Source organism: Corvus brachyrhynchos, unplaced genomic scaffold (genome assembly GCF_000691975.1).
Source record: "Corvus brachyrhynchos isolate BGI_N302 unplaced genomic scaffold, ASM69197v1 scaffold245, whole genome shotgun sequence".
NCBI classification, from domain to species: domain Eukaryota; kingdom Metazoa; phylum Chordata; class Aves; order Passeriformes; family Corvidae; genus Corvus; species Corvus brachyrhynchos.
The window spans coordinates 5,776,836-5,796,225 of NW_008238988.1; the positions used below are offsets into that span (position 1 = coordinate 5,776,836).

At 51.8% G+C, this 19,390-nt stretch overlaps 1 protein-coding gene across 9 annotated transcripts in view; it reads left to right on the plus strand.

Annotated features, from left to right (window-relative positions):
- NIN (ninein) overlaps positions 1–19,390 on the plus strand; it is a 54,247-nt gene that overhangs the window by 16,197 nt on the left and 18,660 nt on the right. For all 9 annotated transcript variants that reach the window (XR_001863491.1, XM_017738898.1, XM_017738896.1 and 6 more), the window contains exons 4-16: positions 236–399; positions 5,205–5,244; positions 6,520–6,707; positions 7,723–7,869; positions 8,799–8,966; positions 10,640–10,776; positions 11,862–12,002; positions 12,145–12,319; positions 12,899–13,009; positions 13,790–13,879; positions 15,479–15,632; positions 15,961–16,082; positions 16,336–16,862. Coding sequence is in view for 8 of the 9 variants with exons in the window: in XM_017738898.1 (XP_017594387.1) it covers positions 236–399; positions 5,205–5,244; positions 6,520–6,707; positions 7,723–7,869; positions 8,799–8,966; positions 10,640–10,776; positions 11,862–12,002; positions 12,145–12,319; positions 12,899–13,009; positions 13,790–13,879; positions 15,479–15,632; positions 15,961–16,082; positions 16,336–16,862 (2,164 nt within the window). In the remaining variant the exon portion in view is untranslated. The remainder of the gene's footprint in view (positions 1–235; positions 400–5,204; positions 5,245–6,519; positions 6,708–7,722; positions 7,870–8,798; positions 8,967–10,639; positions 10,777–11,861; positions 12,003–12,144; positions 12,320–12,898; positions 13,010–13,789; positions 13,880–15,478; positions 15,633–15,960; positions 16,083–16,335; positions 16,863–19,390) is intronic.

A 19,390-nucleotide genomic window follows, 5' to 3' on the forward strand; every position in this document is an offset into this window, starting at 1 on the left:
AGGACAAGCTCTGGTTCCACTTTGTAACAGCTTTTGTTGGCAGGGAGCAGAACCAATTCGAACCCATCGGACCCAAAGCCCTGGTGAGGGTGGTGACGATCCATGGAGCAGCCGCTGGCGCTTGCCCACCGGGAACGGTGGTGGCAATCGGGTGCTCAGAATTCTGCCCAACAAACCAGCCCCGAGAGAGCTCCAAAATCACATTCCTGATGTGTTTTGTGCTCGGATTCCCCAGATTCCTCCCCAGAAGCACAACCCAAGTACATCAAAGGTGGCAAACGCTACGGGCGCCGTTCCCTGCCGGAGTTCCAGGAGTCGGGGGAGGACTTTGCCGAGGTGACGGTCATCGAGCCACTGAGCGAGGAAGCGCATCCCGCACACATCGCCTCCAGCCAGGAGGTGAGCAGGGAGGGGATGGGTGTTGGGGTGGCCTTCTCACCTCTGGACATTGCTGCTCCCCACATCCAGTGAGGTTTGGATGTGCTTGGAGCCTTCCCAGTAAAGGCACTGGTCACCGTCCTTGCCTGTCCCTAGGATGGGTGTTGGGCTGGCCTTGTCACCTCTGGACACATGGCTGATCCCCACATCCAAAGGGGGTTGGGATGTCCCAGTAAAGGCACTGGCCACCCTCTTTGCCTGTCCCTAGGGATTAGCCATGCCAGGCAACGTCTCCCTTGCTCCGTGTGCCGTGGGAAGTCGGGAAGAAGCCAGGGGTGACTTGCTCCTGGCGCCGCTGGCTCCTGGCTGGAGCGTGGGCCAGCAATTAAGCGAGGGCTGAGCCTCTGCCTCCGTGGCTAACGAGGTGTGGGCGGGGAGCAGACGGAGCATGTCCACATCCATTAGGGCAGCTGCCAAAATCCGGCTGTGGCTCCAGCAGAAGGGATGGGGAAAAGGAGTGGTGGGCAGCAGAGCCCACAGCCTGCAGCTGCTCTGGGACAGAGGCATCTAATTGCTCAAAAAATCCATATTCCTGGTTTTGTGCTCCAGATTTGTGGCTCTCTTTGTGCTAGTGCTTTCAATCCCAGAATCTCCTCTTGCTTCCCCAGACAGGAAAGCCAAAGGAGCCGAGTGGTTGGGGTTGGTGCTGTGTGTTAGTGTACGGCCACAGCGGCTTTTCCCTGGAGCTGGGCTGCTTCCAGCCTGCCCTGCTGTGCCAAGTATTGTTGATTCAGGAGCATGCGGTGGGATTTTTTCCACTGGGAGGGAGAAACATTGCTGCCTTCTCCCTGCTCTGTCTCCTGGCTTCACTTGGAGTTGGGAGCCTCTGCAGCCACATTTGCAGGGGGACACCCCAACCCTGTGTGGAAAAGCAAGGGAGGAATTTCCAATTTCTGTGATTTCAGTATTGTTCCTGAGCTTAAAAATGATAAAAAAACCCCCAAACCAACACCTCAAAGAAAAGCTTTTCCACCACACCCAGCTGCTTTTCCCTACTCCCGGTGACCTTTGCTCACCGCCACAGGGATGCTCATCCATCTCCTGGTGTTGGCCACATGGGCTGCCCTGACCTTGGAATCGATGTTAATCCGCCCACGCTCCCCAGGGAAGTGATGTCCTTGGTGGAAGAGGCTACTCTAATCTTACCCCTCAGTTTTAGCTGTCACGGAGGTGTAAAGGGTAGTCTATTAACAAGGTCAGTTAATTAACCCAGCTGGTGTGCAACCAGGCTGTGCCGTGGGGGCTGGATCAGTCTCCTGCTGGGAATGCTCCTTTTGGGCTGGTGGGATGGTTAATTCCCTTGCAACTGGAGCAAAAAACAGGCTCAGCTTGTGAAATCCCTACTTTATCAGCACTGCTGTCTCGTTCCCTAAAGTAGATCCTCTTGGTATGCATGGAAATGCTGGAAGCTGCTGAGGGGTCCCAGGGGAGTGTTGGAGGCTCCTGATGCACTGACTCCTTGGGATTTGGCCCAGGGAGCAGCGTTTGCCCGGTTCTCTCCTGTTGTGTGTACAAACACGCCGCTGCTGCCAGTGTTCCGCAAGCCTGCCCCCGGCCCGGGCTGTCCCTGGCCTGGGAACTGGGACAGGGTGCCTTAATTGGTGCTTGCTCCCAAGCAGTGCCAATTAAAAGGGCTCAGGCTCTGTCTGAGAGGTTTCCTTCCCTCCCTCCCCTCGTAAACATCAGAGGAGAGGCTGGGAGGCTGCTCTGGGCTCGACTGCCCAGGGAGGCTCCCTGACCTCCATCCCCAGGGATTTTTTCAGGTGCTGTTGGATAAAGTAATGAGCAGCTGGGTCTGGGTTTGGCACTGACCCTGCTGTGAGTACAGGGGTGGTGGTAGGATCCTGAGGGTCCCTCTGGCCTGCAGGAGCTGGATGCTGGCTGTGCTGCCTTCCAAACCTCACCATGGAGCATCTGTCACCTCTCCTTCCCCAGCTCCTGGCTCTGCTCTGGGAAAGGTCCCTCCTACTTGCAGGTTCATGCAATCCCAGAATGGCTTGGGTTGGAAAGCACCCTAAAACCCATCTCATTCCAGCCTTCTGCCATGGGCAGGGACACTTTCCATTAGTCCAGGTTGCTCCAAGCCCTATCCAACCTGGCCTTGAGTTTGTAGACTCTGCTGGCACATCCCAGTTCTGTCTCTTCAGTGCCTGCTGGAGCCTCTTGCTCCCATCCTCTGTGTGTTTGCTTCTGCACAGAGTTGTTTCCAGCATGGCCTGGCCTTGGAGCAAAACATTCTGGGAGCCTCAGGTTGAAACTCCTGGGGTTTGGGTCCTCAGTGTGAGACTCCCAAAGTGGGACTGCCCTGGAAAGACGGGATTTGTGGATAACAGCTCAGGATAGAGGCTGCCTCCAGAAAAGGTGCGTCTCTGGTGTGGCTGGTGCTTTGGAGCTGAAGGCACCTGGCAAAGCGAGGTGTGGAGATTTGACAGCTTTTTTGGGGTCTCTGCTCGGGCTGCTCAGCCCAGGGAGCTGCTGTGTGGATCTGGGAAGAGCGCGGCCCACCAGCACTGGGGCGAGGGCTCGCCTCGTGGCGTGCGGAGCAGCGCGGGCTCGGCGTGCGCTCCTGATCATCATCTTAATTAGCAATATATTCTGGGGGAGAACAAAGGTCTGTCTGGCTGGAGCAGATGGCAGGGGGGAGAGGTGGCTGCTGCCTTGTTCTGGGCAGAGCAAACGGCACAGGCTGCAGATGCTCGCCCGGCCCCGCGCCGCAGCATTCAAAGCCACGGCCATCTGCTCCCCGGGCCGGCCGAGCACGCGCCTTCCGAAGGATAACGCATTCCTGGGATCCCCGTGTGTGTGACCCGTGGCCAGCTGTAGCACTGCCGGGGCTGGGGGACAATGAGTGCCTGACATCGGGATGTCCACCTCCCCCCATGCCTGCCCTGGCCCCTCTTTGTCCCCTCGCTGGCGGTGGCCGACCCCGAGCCCCCCGCGCACAAAGGGACCCCCGAGCCCTGCACAGGGAGGGAGGGAGGGAGGGAGGTCACACGAGCGCCCTGGGGTCGCGGTCAGGGGGTTGCCAGCCCATAGCCCCCTGGCTTTGTTCTTTCTTCAGGTTGTTGGTTTTTATGGGGTTGTTGTGGTTTCATGGAATCCCAGAATGGTTTGGGTTGGAAGGGAGCTTAAAGCCCATCCCATTCCACCCCCTGCCATGGGCTGGGACACCTTCCACTAGCCCAGGGTGCTCCAAGCCCTGTTCAGCCTGGCTTTGAACACTTCCAGGAATGGGACAGCAGCAGCTTGTCTGGTTTTGCTGCAAGTCCTTGAAGTGAGGGGGTTCTGGTGCTGAATTAATCTGATTCTATATAAAAGTATTGATGTTGCATATGCAAAAAGACTTGGATGCAGAGGATCTGCCTCCTGAGCATCACTGCCCGGTTCCCCTCAGTGTCCCAGCTGTCTTAGGTGAGGATGAGGATGGGTGCCTGCACGATGGGATCTCTGGGACTCAAGCAGACCCTCTCTCTGCACAAAGTTTTCTGCATTTTCAGATGGAAATTTCACAGAATCCCAGAACGGTTTGGGTTGGAAGGGACCTTAAAGTCCATCTCGTTCCACCCCCTGCCATGGGCAGGGACACCTTCCACTAGCCCAGGCTGCTCCAAGCCCTGTCCAGCCTGGCCTTGGGCACTTCCAGGGATCCAGGGGCAGCCCCAGCTTCTCTGGGCACCCTGTGCCGGTGTGTTGCCATCCTCCTTGTAAAGAACTTGCAGGGATGGGATTTGATGGCACCTGTTGCCTCAGCTCCTGCTTTCCATCCCTCAGGGGATGTTGCGATGCTGCGGCAGCAAAGGGCCCTTGCCTGGTCCGGCAGCTGAAACGGGAACAGCAGCAGAGCTAAAAAAAGTCCAGTGACCTAATCCAGTTTCCATGGCAACGTTGTAGATTAATGGCTTTTAGCTGTAATCTGAATGAGACGTATTGAACTTTTCTGTGATGATTTAGAGCCTCTTTATGTCCTGGGTGACTTTGACTCCAAATCCATCAGTCACGTGCAGGCAGAAGTATCCACTTGTACCGCTGCAGAGGCAACATCTGCCACTGCTAAAGCAGAAGTTAATGTTGGGGAGCATCACGTGGGAGTAAATACCCTGGGCTGGTACAACGTGTAGTACATGAGGAAATCACCTTAAATGCTGTACTTTTGCTCCTGGTGCTGCCTGAGCTGATGGGATGCTGCCAGAGGGAGCGGGATGGTTTAAGACCACCAAAGAGTGGGTTTTTTCCCCTCTGTTAAGCTCAGGAAAGAGCTTGTTGACAGCATAGCTCTCTCCTGTTACAGAGCTGCAGTTAGTGGAGGACTTCTGGATTTGGCTTGGCTGAATATGGGGCAAAATAGGGGCAAATGAGGTTCTGGAAGGAAAGGATAACCCAGCTCTGTGCAGCCCATGATCTTCCCTGCATCCCCATCCCGTCGACCATCAATACCTCAAAGAAAAGCAGCATGGTTTGCTTGGAAGGGAAATCCTCTGCCTCCCTCCCCAGCACCCTGCCAGGCTCTGATCTGTTCCCTCTCCTGGGTCATTTGTGGGGCTTTAGGCATCTCTGTGGTTTCTCCCCACCGGAGAGCCACACGTGCCCGAACAAGGCAGGATCAAAGAGCCCTGGATTCCCAGCCCAGCCTGCAGGGAACAGGGAGATGAAAGCCCAGCGGCATTGCTGGAGCCCTGCAGCTCCTTGGATGCTGATCCCAGAGTCCCTTTCATTCCGGGGATGTCTTGCAGTAGTAATAACTCGGGAACCTTTTGTTTTCTCCCCAGCACTGGAAGACGCGAGGCAGCGAGGAGTACGAGGCCGAGGGTAAGAGCAAAGAGCAGCACCTGGATGTGCTTGTTCTCATTTCAGCTCTGAAGAGGGATCAGAGGAGCACGTGGAGAGGGTCTCTGGGTGTGTGGAGCATCCCAGCCCAGCTGGTGCAGAGCTCAGCAAGCTGGGGCATCCCCCTAAGCTGGGGATGAAAGCTGACGCAGGGCGCATCTTGTGCCGCACCCCCTCTGCCCTCTTCATCCTGCTGTGGGTGTTCCTGGTCTCCCTGACCTCTGTCCTGGTCCCCACTCCTGCCCCGGGGGGCTCTGGCTGTAGTGGAGCCCGGTGGGCACTAGATGTCAGCAGGGACCAGTCATTAAATGTTCCCTAATTGTCACGGAGCTATAAAGTCATGGAATGGTTTGGAAGGGACTGTAAAGCCCATCCAGTGCCACCTCCTGCCATGGGCAGGGACACCTTCCACTATCCCAGGAAGTGGATAGGAAGTGCTCCAAGCCCTGTCCAACCTGGTGTTGGACACTTCCAGTGATGGGAAATTTCTCTGGACACCCTGTGCCAGCGTTTTACCATCTTCACCATAAATAACTTCCTTTTAATTAGGTCAGCACCTCTTCCATATTTCAGCTGCTCTCTAACCCCTTTCCCATCCAAAGGGGACAACTTTTTTCTCCTAGAGCTGCTTTTCCAGCCCCAGGAGGTGGCTTTGCAGCTCCCTTGATCCCATAACTGCCCAGGGTAGCAGGGTCCTTTTTCCATCTCTGCTGGTGGCTGAGGCAGCAGAGCTGCCCTTCCCTGGCCACCAGCCCATGTTGACCATTGGACTCCTCCACATTCCCAAAGATCCTCCTGGCCACGGTCCCAGCTGGTCACTCTGCACCTGGTCAGGCACTGGAAGTCCCCATCCCTGGAGGGATTAAAAGCCGTGTGGATGTGGCACTTGGGGATGTGGGTCAGTGCTGACCTTGGCCATGCTGGGGAGCAGTTGGACTCAACGGTCTTAGAGGGCTTTTCCAACCTCAACAATTCCATGATTCTGTGGACGCGAGGCTCCTTCCCCTGGGGTGGCACGTGTGAGTGGAATGCTGAGCAGAACCTCCCGGTAGAGTCTGATACTGCTGGGACCAGTATCCATATCCTAAAATCCAAAGTGTGCTCTGAGTAGGATGAACTCAGACAAATGATCCTTTGGGATCTGCAGAGCCAGGAAGGAGCTCTGCCCATCACAGCAGCAGGTCCCCAGTGGGGTGCAGAGCCCCCAGGTGTTTTGGTGACCACTCCAGACCCCAGAGCAATCTCCTCCATTTCCAGGACAGCTGCGCTTCTGGAACCCCGATGACCTGAACGCCTCCCCTGGTGCCTCACCGAGCCCAGACTGGATCGAGGAGAAACTTCAGGAGGTCTGTGAGCACCTGGGGATCACCAGGGATGGCCACCTGAACAGGAAGAAGCTGGTTTCCATCTGTGAGCAGTACGGGCTGCACGCAGCGGCCGGGGAGGTGAGCGACCACATACGGACCCGTGCCACCACTGCCCCTACCTGGGCCCCCCAAAATCCCTCCTGGGATTCACCACGAGCACAGGTGGCTACTTGGAGAGGAGTTTCCAGCTCCTGGTTTTCCAGCAAGGTTTTTGGTGCCAAACCATCAGGCTGCTGTAGGAGAAGGCAGCTGCTAGCTCGAACCGTGGCGTGCATGTCTCCTCATGCCATCACAGAGTGAGCTGGAGTTTAAAAACATGGCTGAGATTCCAAGCATTTCTCCTTAATCCTAGGAATTTTCTAGCTGGACAGCAAATATGGGTTAAATATTCATAGGTGGTTGCTTTTGACTTTGTGAAGGCCTGTGGGCTCTTTCTGTCCTGCAGCAAGAGCCCACGACAAAATGAAATCTTTATCAAAAAAAAAAAAAAAAGAAGGCTCTTTTCAACTTAGGATTTAGTTTTATTAAAAAAGTCAGATTTTTTGCATCTTAAGATAACGTGCTTGTAATAATTTCCTCCACAGAGCATGTTTCTGAGCAGGTATTCCTTTGCAGCATCCACAATGGAATGTTTTCAGGGTATTAAGGCAGAAAATGGAAAAGATAAACTGTAGACAAAGAAATAATCTGAACATCTCCAGTCCTGCTTTTGAGAAAGCAGCGTGGCCCGAAGCATAAAACAGATTTATGATAACCTTGCAGTGTCTTAGGGGGTTTTTTTGCCTGGTCACTTCAAGCTGCTCAGGGTTTGGCATCTGTCTCAGTACCTTGAGCTGAATTCCTGAGGTCACCCTGTCTCGGGAGCAGAATGAAATGAGGGTTTTTTCATGCTGCCTCATTAAACAGCGGCTCCAAGATGACCAGGAGCTTTTTTTCATGGTGCCTGCAATTTTCCATATGGAGAACATGGAAATGGGTTAGGCTGAGGTACCAGGTAACTCTTGCTTTGCTCTTTTTGGAGCCTTGGGAATAGGATGTTTTCTCTGTGCTAGATTTTTTTTTGGCCTTTTACACCATTTCTGTCTCCTTGCAGGTGCTGGAAGAGGTGCTCCATAACCTGGAGCAAGATGGGACCATGAGCATCGAGGACTTCTTTTATGGCCTTTTTAGAAATGGGAAATCTCTGACACCTTCAGCATCTACTCCGTACCGGCAGCTGAAACGGCACCTGTCCATGCAGGTGAGACAGTGAGAGGTGAATCCTGGGGTCAGAGGAGCAGGAGAATTCCTGAACAGTTCCCACCCAGCCTGTCTCCTCCTCTTCCTCAGCATTTGTCCCTGGAGGGGTGGCTGTGAGGGCTTCCCTACCCCGTGGAGGTGGTGGCAGTGAGCTGCCCACGCTGCTCCAAAAGCAGATTTCAAATTCCCTCTCAGGAAAAGCTCATTTGGGGGAGATAAAACAGAAAACACCCTCATGGTAAAGGGGACATGGCTCCCCTTTGAAGTTTTGTGGCTTGGAGAGGGCTGTGGAGTGCAGTATGGAAATGGTAGAGACTTGCAGAGTTCCAGAGTGGCTTGGGTTGGAAGGGACCTTAAAGCTCATCCCATTCCACCCCCTGCCATGGGCAGAGACACCTTCTGCTATCCCAGGTTGTTCCAAGGTCCATCCAGCCTGGCCTTGGACACTTCCAGGATGGGGTATCCAGTATAAACTGGGTGCAGGGGGAAGCACTGCCTGGGATAGGCTGTGGACATGCAGGTCCCACATCTCTACTCCAATTACTGCTTTTTTTCTGAGAGAGAATTTGAAATCTGCTCCCTGTCTTTGCCTGGAAGCTGAGGGCCGTACCCAGAGCACGTCTGCAAATGCTCCCTGCAGCTCTTTTAGGGAAGGTGACACTCCAAACCAAAAATGAGCAGTGGAAAACCCTTCTAGAGCATTGAGGCCAGCTCTGAAACTGCTCCTCCTCGGATTCATTTGCAGTCCCGAGGGCCTGGTTGTGCCCCGGTGCTGTGAGGTCAGCAGCGGCGCTCCCGCCGGGTTTTGGCTTGGCAGCGAGGAAAAGCAGAGCTTAATCCTTAATCTCTGGAGCAGTGCAAGGGAAATTCCATTGATAAGCCCTTCTGGGCACTGCCTTTGCCCCGTCACACCCTCATCCTCTCTCACAGTCCTTCGACGAGAGCGGGAGACGCACCACCACCCCCTCGGCCATGCCCAGCACCATCGGCTTCTCCCTCTTCTCCAGCCTGGATGATGGGATGGGCTACGGCTGCGTGGAGGGGGTCCTGGACTGCTGGCACCAGGAGGGCATAGAGAACAGCCAGGAGATCCTGAAGGTAACCCCCAGCTCCATCTCACCCCTGGTTATGTGTATTTTTTTCTCCCTGTGTCAGCAGCTGAGTTATTTTTTCCTTTCCAAAATCCCTGGGTTTATTCCTTTTAAAACTTCCACGGGGAAGCTGTGGCTGCTCAATCCCTGGAAGTGTTCAAGGCCAGGTTGGACAGGGCTTGGAGCAACCTGGGACAGTGGAAGGTGTCCCTGCCCGTGGCAGGAGGTAGAACTGGATGATGATTAAGATCTGTTCCAACCCAAACCGTTCTATAATTCTATTAAAAATTCCCAGTGCTAGAGACAAGAGTTCTGGGAGTTTTCCAGTCATTTCCTTTATGGTACATCCCAGAGAACAAGAAGCTAATGATAAAAATACAATGGGCTTTCCAGCGTAGCTTGAAGAAGTCACCTGTATTTGTTAGGAAGCAATTTAATTCCTCTCCCTCCCTGAATAGCTGTGCCTGCAAACCTCTCAGCACTGGGGTGACCTGAATTATTGCTCGTGCTGAGGTGGAGAACAGCACTTGAAACCCTGCCCAGTCCTCAGTGTTCCATTAGACAGAGCAGAAGGGTGATGGGGGTGAAATTGGGTACCTGAGTAATTCCATCCCTGTCCATCTCGTTAGAAGCTGTGGAGGGGAGAAGAAAATTTCATGTGACCATCCCTGGATTGCCAACAATGTGGACTGTGGTTCTCCTGGCTTTTAAATAGCCACGTGGAAAGTGAACATCCGGGCTGTAATAACCTCTGCCATTGCTCAGGATTTAAAACCCCCTCATAACCTCACACAATTTGAGAAGGTGGGACCACCTTCAGCAGATTTGTGTGTCCACCTTCATCTTGTTGCTTTCCACTGGAAAATTCCTTTGTACTGGTGTCACTGGGGTGGTTTCTCCAGTGTCTGCAGTGTTTCAGCCCCACCACAGGGGCTTTGCTTTGTGCTCCTGCAGGGTTGGGTTGAATCATGGAATCATTTAGGTTGGAAAAGACCTCTAAGATTGAGTCCAGCTGTCAGCTTAGACCTTGTTCACCACTAAACCCCGTCCCCAAGTGCCACGTCCATGTGGGTTTTGAACACTTCCAGTGAAAGAAAATGCCTTTCTTCAAGGCTTGGAGCAACCTGGAATAGTGGAAGGTGTCCCTGCCCATGGCAGGGGGGGGAACTGGATGGGCTTTAAGGTTCTTTCCAACCCAAACCATCCTGGGATTCTGTGAAATTCCAAGCACTTGCTGATGATAACTTGCCTTCTAAGAGGTGGGATCCTCACCATCAATCAAACCCTTCCTGCAGAGCTGCTTCTGTGTTGCCTCTGCTGCCAGAGCTGGTGTTGTTTACACGAACATCCCCAGCCACCTCCTGGCAGCAGCTGGTCCGTGCAAAGTCCAGTGTCGTTAGATCCTGCAGGGAATTACTGCATTTCATCAGGCCTGGGCTTAATTTCCTGCTGGTCTTGCAGCACAACCAGGACACTTCCCATCCCCACAGCTGGCAGCAGCTCTGTGTTGTAGGGAGGTGGCAGAGATGTCTGGTTTATTGCCCCCGGGGCGTTTGTGACAGATTAATTAGCGAGCAAAGATCTCTTCTGAGCCTCGTTTCATCCTGTCAATCCCTGCACAAATGTCTCCAGGCTGCTGCAGGAAGCTCGTTCCGCTCTAAGGACCCGTTGTTTCCACAGGCTCTGGACTTCAGCTTGGATGGGAAGGTGAACCTGACGGAGCTGACGCTGGCGCTGGAGAATGAGCTCTTAATCACCAAGAATGGAGTCCACCAGGCAGCCCTGGCGAGCTTCAAAACAGAGATCAGGCACTTGATGTGAGTCTCAGGGATTACTGGATGTGCTGCTTCCCGCTGTGCCTGGCCAAGCAGGAGCTGAGGGAGCAGCTGATGGATGGATGGTGGTGCTCCGAGGGGCGCTGGGGTGGCACCGGAAGGCTCAGGTCTCTGATGGAGTGCTCAGAAACTTCCAGCTGTCTTGTTTTGCCTGGGAAAAGCACTCAACCCTCCAAGGATTGCAGAAAAATGTAGTTGAGGAACAAAAAAATGGAAGCAGCAGGCTGTTCCCAGTCTGGGGATGGTCTGGGAGTGGTCACTGCTGGCTGCAGTGGTCATTGATGGCCAAGGAATGCACAGCTTGAGGCAGAGGCTGGTGGAGTTTATCAGTACCTTAAATCCAGACTGATTTGGGGCATTACAGAGGTTTTGCCATGTGATAGATGTGGAGGTGAGGTACAAACCCACCGTAAATCCCAAGGTTTTTCCTTTCAAAGTCAGCACAGCTTGGCCTTGTGCTGGACTTGCCATGCAGGTTTCCCTGTTGAAAAAGAAGGCTCCAGGGAGAGCTCAGAGCCCCTTGCAGGGCCTAAAGGGGCTCCAGGAGAGCTGGAGAGGGACTGGGGACAAGAGATAGAGGGACAGCACACAGGGAATGGCTTCCCACTGCCAGAGGGCAGGGATGGATGGGAGATTGGGAAGGAATTGTTCCCTGGGTGGGTGGGGAGGCCCTGGCACAGGGTGCCCAGAGCAGCTGTGGCTGGCCCCGGGTCCCCGGTGGGGTCCCAGGCCCGGCTTGGAGCAGTCTGGGATAGTGGGAGGTGTCCCTGCCCATGGCAGAGGCTGGAACAGGACAGTCTTGAAGGTCCCTTCCAACCCGAACCATTTCAGGATTTGAACTGGGAGCTGGACCACAGCTGAGGGTCTCAAGTGTTGAGGTCTCAGGATCTTGTGGGGATACCAAGACATGTCCAGAGCTGTTTGGGTACAGGTTCAAAGCCAGTGACTAAATGCAGTTGATGAGACCCATGGTTATCTTTCCAAGCTTCTTCTCTCGACATTTCAAATACCCTTTTTGGGGGAGCAGTGTGGGCCGACCTAATGCAGACTAGCTCTGCTCTGCCTAGGGAGAGGTTTGACCAAGTGGCCAGGGAGAAGGAGAAGCTGCGGTCGGACCTGGAGAAAGCAGAGAAGCTGAAATCCCTGATGGCCTCAGAGGTGGACGATCACCACGCCGCCATCGAGCGCCGCAACGAGTACAACCTCAGGTAGGGCATCCCAAATCATCCCTCCCTCCTTGGTATCACTTTCCTGGCATTGCAGGGCCTTGGTGACCACCCAGTCTCACCCCAGCAGCGTTTGCCACCTGCTTCCTCTAACGAGCCCCTCTCCCCTCCGGTGCCTCGGCAGGAAGCTGGACGAGGAGTACAAGGAGAGAATCACCGCTCTGAAGAACGAGCTCCGCAGAGAGCGGGAGCAAATCCTGCAGCAGGCCAACAAACAGAGGCTGGAGATGGAGCAGGAGATTGAAAAGCTGAAGACGGATGAGAACTACATCCGGGACCGCCTGGCCCTGTCCCTGAAGGTAACAGGGACTAAACACAGCTGGGATTCCCCCCAAAAAGCAGGGATACCCTGGGAGGGGGAGTGACTCTTGCAGAGTAGTCCTTGTTGAGAGCATGAGTTTTGGGCTGTGTTTAGCTGGCCAAAAGTCATTTAAGCAGCAAGATAGAGGCGTGTCCATGAGAATTGGTGTTGGGGGCACCTCGGTGGGTTGTTCTGTAGATTCCTAATCTCCAGTTCAAATCTCTGCTGCCATCAAGTGCAGAGCGTGCGTGTGCACAGCTCTCAGATGAGCTGTCCAGCCAGGAGACAAAACATCTTGATCAAGTTTAAAATACTGGTTTAAAAACAAATAAACAAAATAACCACGTAAAGCAAACTTGCTATTATGCCTTTTGATAATTTCTCTAAATTCCAGTGCTCACACTGGGCCGTGGCAGGCGTGGGTTGTGTGTGGATGGATTCATAACTCCAGTCATCACCTGAAGCTTGGAATAATGCCATGCTCCGACTTGATTGGGATTACCCTTATTTCAACACATGCTGATTTTTTTCCTCCTCCAAGTGCTGAGGCTGTTGTGGGGTTTTTTGTTTGGTCCAGGAGAACAGCCGCCTGGAAAACGAGCTGTTGGAAACGGGAGAAAAACTGGCTGAGTGTGAAAGTCTGGCAAGCAAACTGCAGAGGAACTTGGAAAATGTCCTGGCTGAGAAGGTAAATCCTCCTTTTCCCTGTGGGGCTTGCAGAATTAAATCTCTTTCAAGTTGCTGCACTCAAGCTGCCAGTTTAACTGATATCCAGAGGCTTTTGGGGTCCCTATCCAGATTATCCACGCTCAGCCTGCCTTGGTGACATGGACTGCCTTGCAGCTGAGGAAAATAAAGATATTCCACTTTAGCTGTGATTTTATTCTAATTAAAGCAGGGAGCCTTAGAGTGAAGCAATCATCCTGCAGATCTGCAGGATTTTTTTTTTTCCCCCCAGCACAGAGTTTTGGATAGGCCCAACTTGCAGGTCCTTTCCAGGGAAGATGATGCAGGAGGAGTGAGGTTTTACGTGGCATCTCTGCTGGAATTAGGTGAAAATCGAGGTGAACAGCTGATCATGGCTGTATTACACTGAACTTTTCAGGATATCAGCTTCTCCAAAGATGTTTGAGTTTGTGCATGCACAGCCTGAGGTTCATATATTGGGATTTCCAGCCTTCTTTAAAGCTTGGGATTATTTGTCACACTGAGATGTGCAAATGCTAAGGTAGAAAGCTGTGATCTGGAATCAGTGAGCATGAGAGCTGTGCTAGATGGCAGACAATGCTTTTTGGGAAATTACTCATTCCCTGCTAGGAGGAAAGTGGAGTTTCTTTATTTAAAATAAAAGTCCAGAGTGGAGAGAGGGTGCAGGCTGCAGGACTGCTGGGAATGGCATCCGTGCTGTACTGAGCAGGGCTGTTGGGTGGGCCAGTGGATAACTGGATATTCCATTCCTATGTTCCAGTTTGGTGACCTGGATCCCACCAGTGCAGAGTTTTTCCTGCAGGAGGAGAGACTGGCCCAGATGAGGAGCGAGTACGAGCAGCAGTGCAGGGTAAGTGGAGCTGAGACCTGGCTCCTGTGTCCACCAGGAACATCATGAAACCTTTCAGGTTGGAAAATCCCTCTCAGACTGAGTCCAACCACTCCCCCAGCACTGCCAAGCCCAGCACTAACCATGTCCCCAAGTGCCACATCCTCACTGCAAACAGCAGCACAAGGGGTGTTGGAAAGCTCTTCCCACAGAGGCAACTGGCTGAGCTAAGAGGATGAGGTGCCCCCAGGGTGGGCTGGGAGAGGCTCCATGGAGCCCTGTGAATTCAGAGTTGCAGGAACTTAGAGGAGAAATAAGATACATCCATGTTTTACTGGTTTTCAGACCAGAAATATTTTTTTAAAATAACCCTGAGAACTGAAAATTTGCTTTCTCCTCCTCAAATCTTGTATGGTTGAAGCACTTTAAGATGAGCCTGCAGGTTATCTATTTACACATCTGCTTTCTGATGCCTGCGGTGGTACCAGAGAAGCTGTGGCTGCCCCTGGATCCCTGGAAGTGTCCAAGGCTGGGTTGGATGGGGCTTGGAGCAGCCTGGGATAATGGAAGGTGTCCCTGCCCATGAGAAGAGGGTGGAACTGGATGGGCTTTAAGGTCCCTTCCAACCCAAACTGGTTTGTGATTCTGTGATCTGCTCTGCAGGATCCTTTCCATTCAATAAAGGGCTGCCTTTGCAAAAGGCTGTTGGATTGGAAACAGCGTGGAAGCTGCAGTTTAAAAGCAGAAATTGTCTAGAAATAGGCATTGAATTGATACAGCTCGATAGGCAGCTGCTTTTTCTATTTTTGAGGATGGGAGATATAAATCAGTGCCCAAGGTTCACTTCCTGGGCCTTTCAGACCTGCAGGATTCTGTGTTTGCACACTCAGGGAGTTGTTTTGCTCAATAACTGCTGTTCCTGGAACGGGGTGCAGGGCACTTGGCACAAACCCTGGCGAGGTTCCGCTGGCGGGCGGAAGGACCAGATGGTAAATGCAGTAACGAGGGGATCTCTTTCCTAATTTGATCTTTTGCTTCTGGTTTGATTTTTCAAGTGGATGGTATTTGAGGAGGCATTTCCCAACTGTTTGAAAATGTTTGAAAAGCTGCTTTTTAATAAAAGGTCACAGGAAGAAGGAATGAAGGGAAAGGTCCTGGAGTGTGTTATGCCTTCACCGTTGAGAGTTTGGTATTGGAGAATCATCAGAGAATCCCAGAATGGTTTGGGTGGAAGGGACCTTAAAAACCTTCTTCCACCTCTTGCCATGGGCAGGGACACCTTCTACTATCCCAGGCTGCTCCAAGCCCTGTCCAACCTGGCCTTGGACACTTCCAGGGATCCAGGGGCAGCCCCAGCTTCTCTGGGCACCCTGTGCCAGGGCCTCCCCACCCTCCCAGCCAGGAATTCCTTCCCAATATTCCATCTATCCCTGCCCTCTGGCAGTGGGAAGCCATTCCCCCTTGTTGTTTTGCTGATAGAAGGATGCCTATGGCACTATGGATTATTGACAAGTCTTTCCCTGCTGTAATTCCCACCTGAATGTCCCGTGGTGGGACTGGGTCGATGCTCAGCTGCTTTGGTTCCTTTCCCTCAGCCTTTTTTTCCCCCCTCCATCTCAGGAGCTGCAGGACCAGATCGATGAGCTGCACTCAGAGCTGCAGGAGTACCGTGCCCAAGGCAAAGTGCTCAGGCCTTCCCTGAAAAATTCCCTGTCAGAAGAGTTTGACATTGACGTGAAGAGTCATGGCAACGGCGGGATTGAGCCTGACCAAGGTAAAAAAGTACCTCCTGTAGGACTGAGATCTGTGCTGTGGGTGTTTATAACATCTTAGAGGTAATTCCATGACGACCTTCCCAGTGAGTTTTGGTCACCACCTCCTATTTTGGTGTTTAATGTTAATTTGGAATGCGACTGCTGAACTGTATTTAAAGCTGAAATTAATGCTTGCAGTTACTTGGCTGTGTTTGTGATGGGATTTTGAGAGCTGCTAAGCAGTCCTAAAATGATGAAATCGTTCTGTTGAGAATTATATATATTTAGGTATTGTATAATTAATGTTTTTATAGGTCTATAAATTATAACTAATTACTTTTTCTAAAGGACTTGGTTCAGAAGACTGCAACCCATTAAATATGAGCATAGAGGCAGAAATGGCCATCGAGCAGATGAAGGAGCAACATCACAGGGATCTGCATCACCTCAAACAGGAGCTTGAGGACACAGTAAGTGTTGGAATGAGATGGTGTGTAAGGCCCTTTCCCACCCAAAACCAGTTTGGGATTCTGTGATCCCAGTAAGAAATAAAGCTGAGCACTTGAACATTCTTTCCAGGGAAATCAATATAAGATGCTGAAGTGTGAATCAAAATATTCAGTAGAATGAATATATAAAACTAGATGGAAATATTGAGGGAAACATCCCTGTAGAACATTCTGTGGAAAATGAAAACAACCCATCCTGTTTTCCCTTCTCTAGGTGAGCCATTATGAAAAGCAGCTGGATGAGACAAAAGCCCACTGGGAAAAGGAGCAGGAGGATATGAGGCAGAAGTACACTGAGGAGATGAATGTCATGGAAAAGCAGATCACTGGCCTTAAAAATCAAGTAGCAGAGCTGCAGGGAGAGGCAGCAGCGCTCAGAGAGCAGCAGGAAAAGCTCGACTGTAAATACAACGAGGAGAAAAACAAATTACAGATGCATTTCGATGAGGAAAAAGCCAATCTGCAGGAACTGTTGAGGCAGGAGCATGAAGATGATGTCAGGGCCAGACTGGAGCAGGTGAATGAGAAGTTCAGGCAGGAACGGGAGGAGCTGATCCAAAAGAGTGTCTGGGTGGAAGAAAAGATGAGAGTTCTGGTGCAGACACTGCAGGAGGAGAAGGGGGAGCTGGAACGTGGCTTCCACGAGCAGGTGAAGAGGCTGGCAGAGGTGCACGCCCTGGAGAAGGAGGAGCTGCAGGAAGAGCTGCTGAGGAAGCACGAGCAGGAGCTGGAGGAGGAAAGGTGAGTGTCACCTCCGGTGGGGACAGTGCTGGAGCGTGGTGACCGGGGTGAACCTAGTGCAGAAACACTTCCCTGGTGTGTCATTCCAAGTGTCCTGACTGCACAGTGCTGTTCCTGCTCTGCTCTGCAGCACTGGGCTCCTCTCCAGGGTTTTTTCTCTTCTGACCTTTCTCAAGCAGATATTTAGATTCATTTTTAGCTCGCCCAGAGGCAGCAGTAGTGTTAAAGCATAACCAGGCGTGATTAAGTCGAGTTCTGTTTGGGATCCCTGTGCTCCACAAATCCCTGCTTGGTCCTTTTAAAACTTGTGGGTTTGCAGAGTTCTTTGCTGAAGAAGGAAAGGGGTGGCTGGGAAGTGCTTTTAGCCAACACTGAGTGTCAGAAGAAACTGAAACCATCCTGGGGTGATGGGGGTGAGAGCATCTGCCCCCCAAAAAATCTGAGCACAGGAACAAAAGGGCACATATTGCACAGGCAACCTTTTCTGAGGACATTTCATGAGCTTTCACACTTTTCCAAGGCAGTTTTTCTTTTTGAAGTTTCACCAAATTGCCTCCGTTTTAACTTACGGCTTCCAGAAACACCCATCCAGTAGTCAGTGGAAAAAAAAAAAAGTGAATTTCCAACTTGTTTTATTCAGCCTAAAAATCCACTTTGATCTCTGAGGTAGTTTAGTAATATCTTATGTTAACCATGTCTAGGGAAAAAATGGCAAGTGACTATAAGAGAAGAGCATCTCATGCACAAACTCAGTTTTCTGTGGACACACAAACACTTGTGAATAAATATGAAGAAACCCTCCAGAGTCTGGAAGGACGTTACCAGCGAGAGCTGCAGGAACTTGCTGAACAGCAAAGAGAGGAGAAATCCCAGTGGGAGTTTGAAAGGGAGGAAATTGCTCAGGAGGCCGCTGAAGCCCATGAGCAGCTGAAGGAAAGCTTGGCAAGTGAAAAGGCTGTTTCTTCTGCCCTGACCCAGGAGAAGGATCTCCTGGAGAAAAATTTCAAGGAAGAAGTGAACAAGCTGGTGTGTGAGAGGGAGCAGCTGGAGAAGGAGCTGCGGGAGCTGAGGAATGCTGCCCAGGAGCAAGAGGAAAAGCTGAATGAGAAAATAGCCCAACTCCAAAATGACCATAAAAAAGAGCTAAAGGAGAAAGATGAACATATATCCACAGTGGAGGAAAATGGGAAGCGGGTTAGGGAAAAGCTGGAGAGACTGGACAGTGAGTATAAGCGAGAGAAAGAAGAGCTCTATTCCAAACTTCTTGCTTTGGAGAGTTTAAACAAAGGCATTTGTGAGAGAGCAGAGACAGAAAAGGCTGAGATGAGTTTGGAAATCTCAGCCCTCCAAGGGAAAATACAGAAACTGCAGTGGGAAACACGGAGTTTTTCTGCCCTGCAGAGCCATTACAGGGTCCTGGAGAGTGAGTATGCGAAAGCCAAGAGCCAGATCGCTGCTTTTCCTGGTGCAGCTCCTCTGGGAGACGATGGGGATGTTCTCCAAAACCTGCAGAAGGTGCACGAGCAGGCGGTGAAGGAGAATGTCAGGATGGCAGCCCAGATCCTGCGGCTGCAGCACCGGCTGCAAGCGCCGGAGCCCCTGCAACCTCCCAGTCCTGGCTGCTCCCACTCTGGCTCAGAACCAGAGGAGATAGATCCCAGTTTTGAAGGGTTGCCCAGTGATTGTCAAGATGTAGCCATGGGAGCAGATTTCAGTGTCCTTCCACCTTTGGAGGCTGATACTACAGACCTGGAAGAAATGTCGGAGATGGATTTGGATTTGGAGGAGGGATGTGTGACAGCCAGAGCTGGCGACCACCCTGAGGTACAGGGGTGTTGGATCCAAGGAAATCAAGCAGCTCCAGATGCTGATGGCAACCAGGATTGTGACAAGAACCAAGAGCTCCTTTTTTGGGTGCCTCTGCTGCCAAAAAAGAGAGATCTGGAGGAAGTTCCCAGGCCAAAAATGCTACACAACAATGTCAAACAGCAGAACATTCATCTGCTAAATCACAGAATAGCTCCCAAAAATAAAGGGTTTGTTTCTGATGCTTTGAAGCTCCAGGTAGAGCTGGAGAAGGCTGAAGAACTGAGTGAAGCCTCTCTCCTGCTGGATCACACTCCTGGGGCAGCAAATGGTGACCTGAAGAGCGTAATAGCTCAGCTTTGGAAAAGGGTGGAAGAGCTGGAAGACCGATCCATGGCACAGGCTGAACTTCTGTTGCTACAAGAAGAAATTCAGGTAGAAAATGAGGATCTGAAAGCTGAAATGATACAGCTAATTGAAAAAAATAAAGTGCTGGAAGACAACCTGCATAGGCTGAGAAGGCTTCATTGTGAACAAGAAGAAAGCGAGGTGGAAAGTGTCAAGTTTGAAGAGGAAAACACCAAGTTCCTCCAGAAAGTTAAAGAAATGGAAGATGTTAAAGAACTGGAAGGTGTCCAAGGACAAGGTGCTCAAGGAAACACGGATGGGCCCAGTGACATGAGAGGTGGGAAGCTGGAGGAACAACCCACTGCATTTATGGG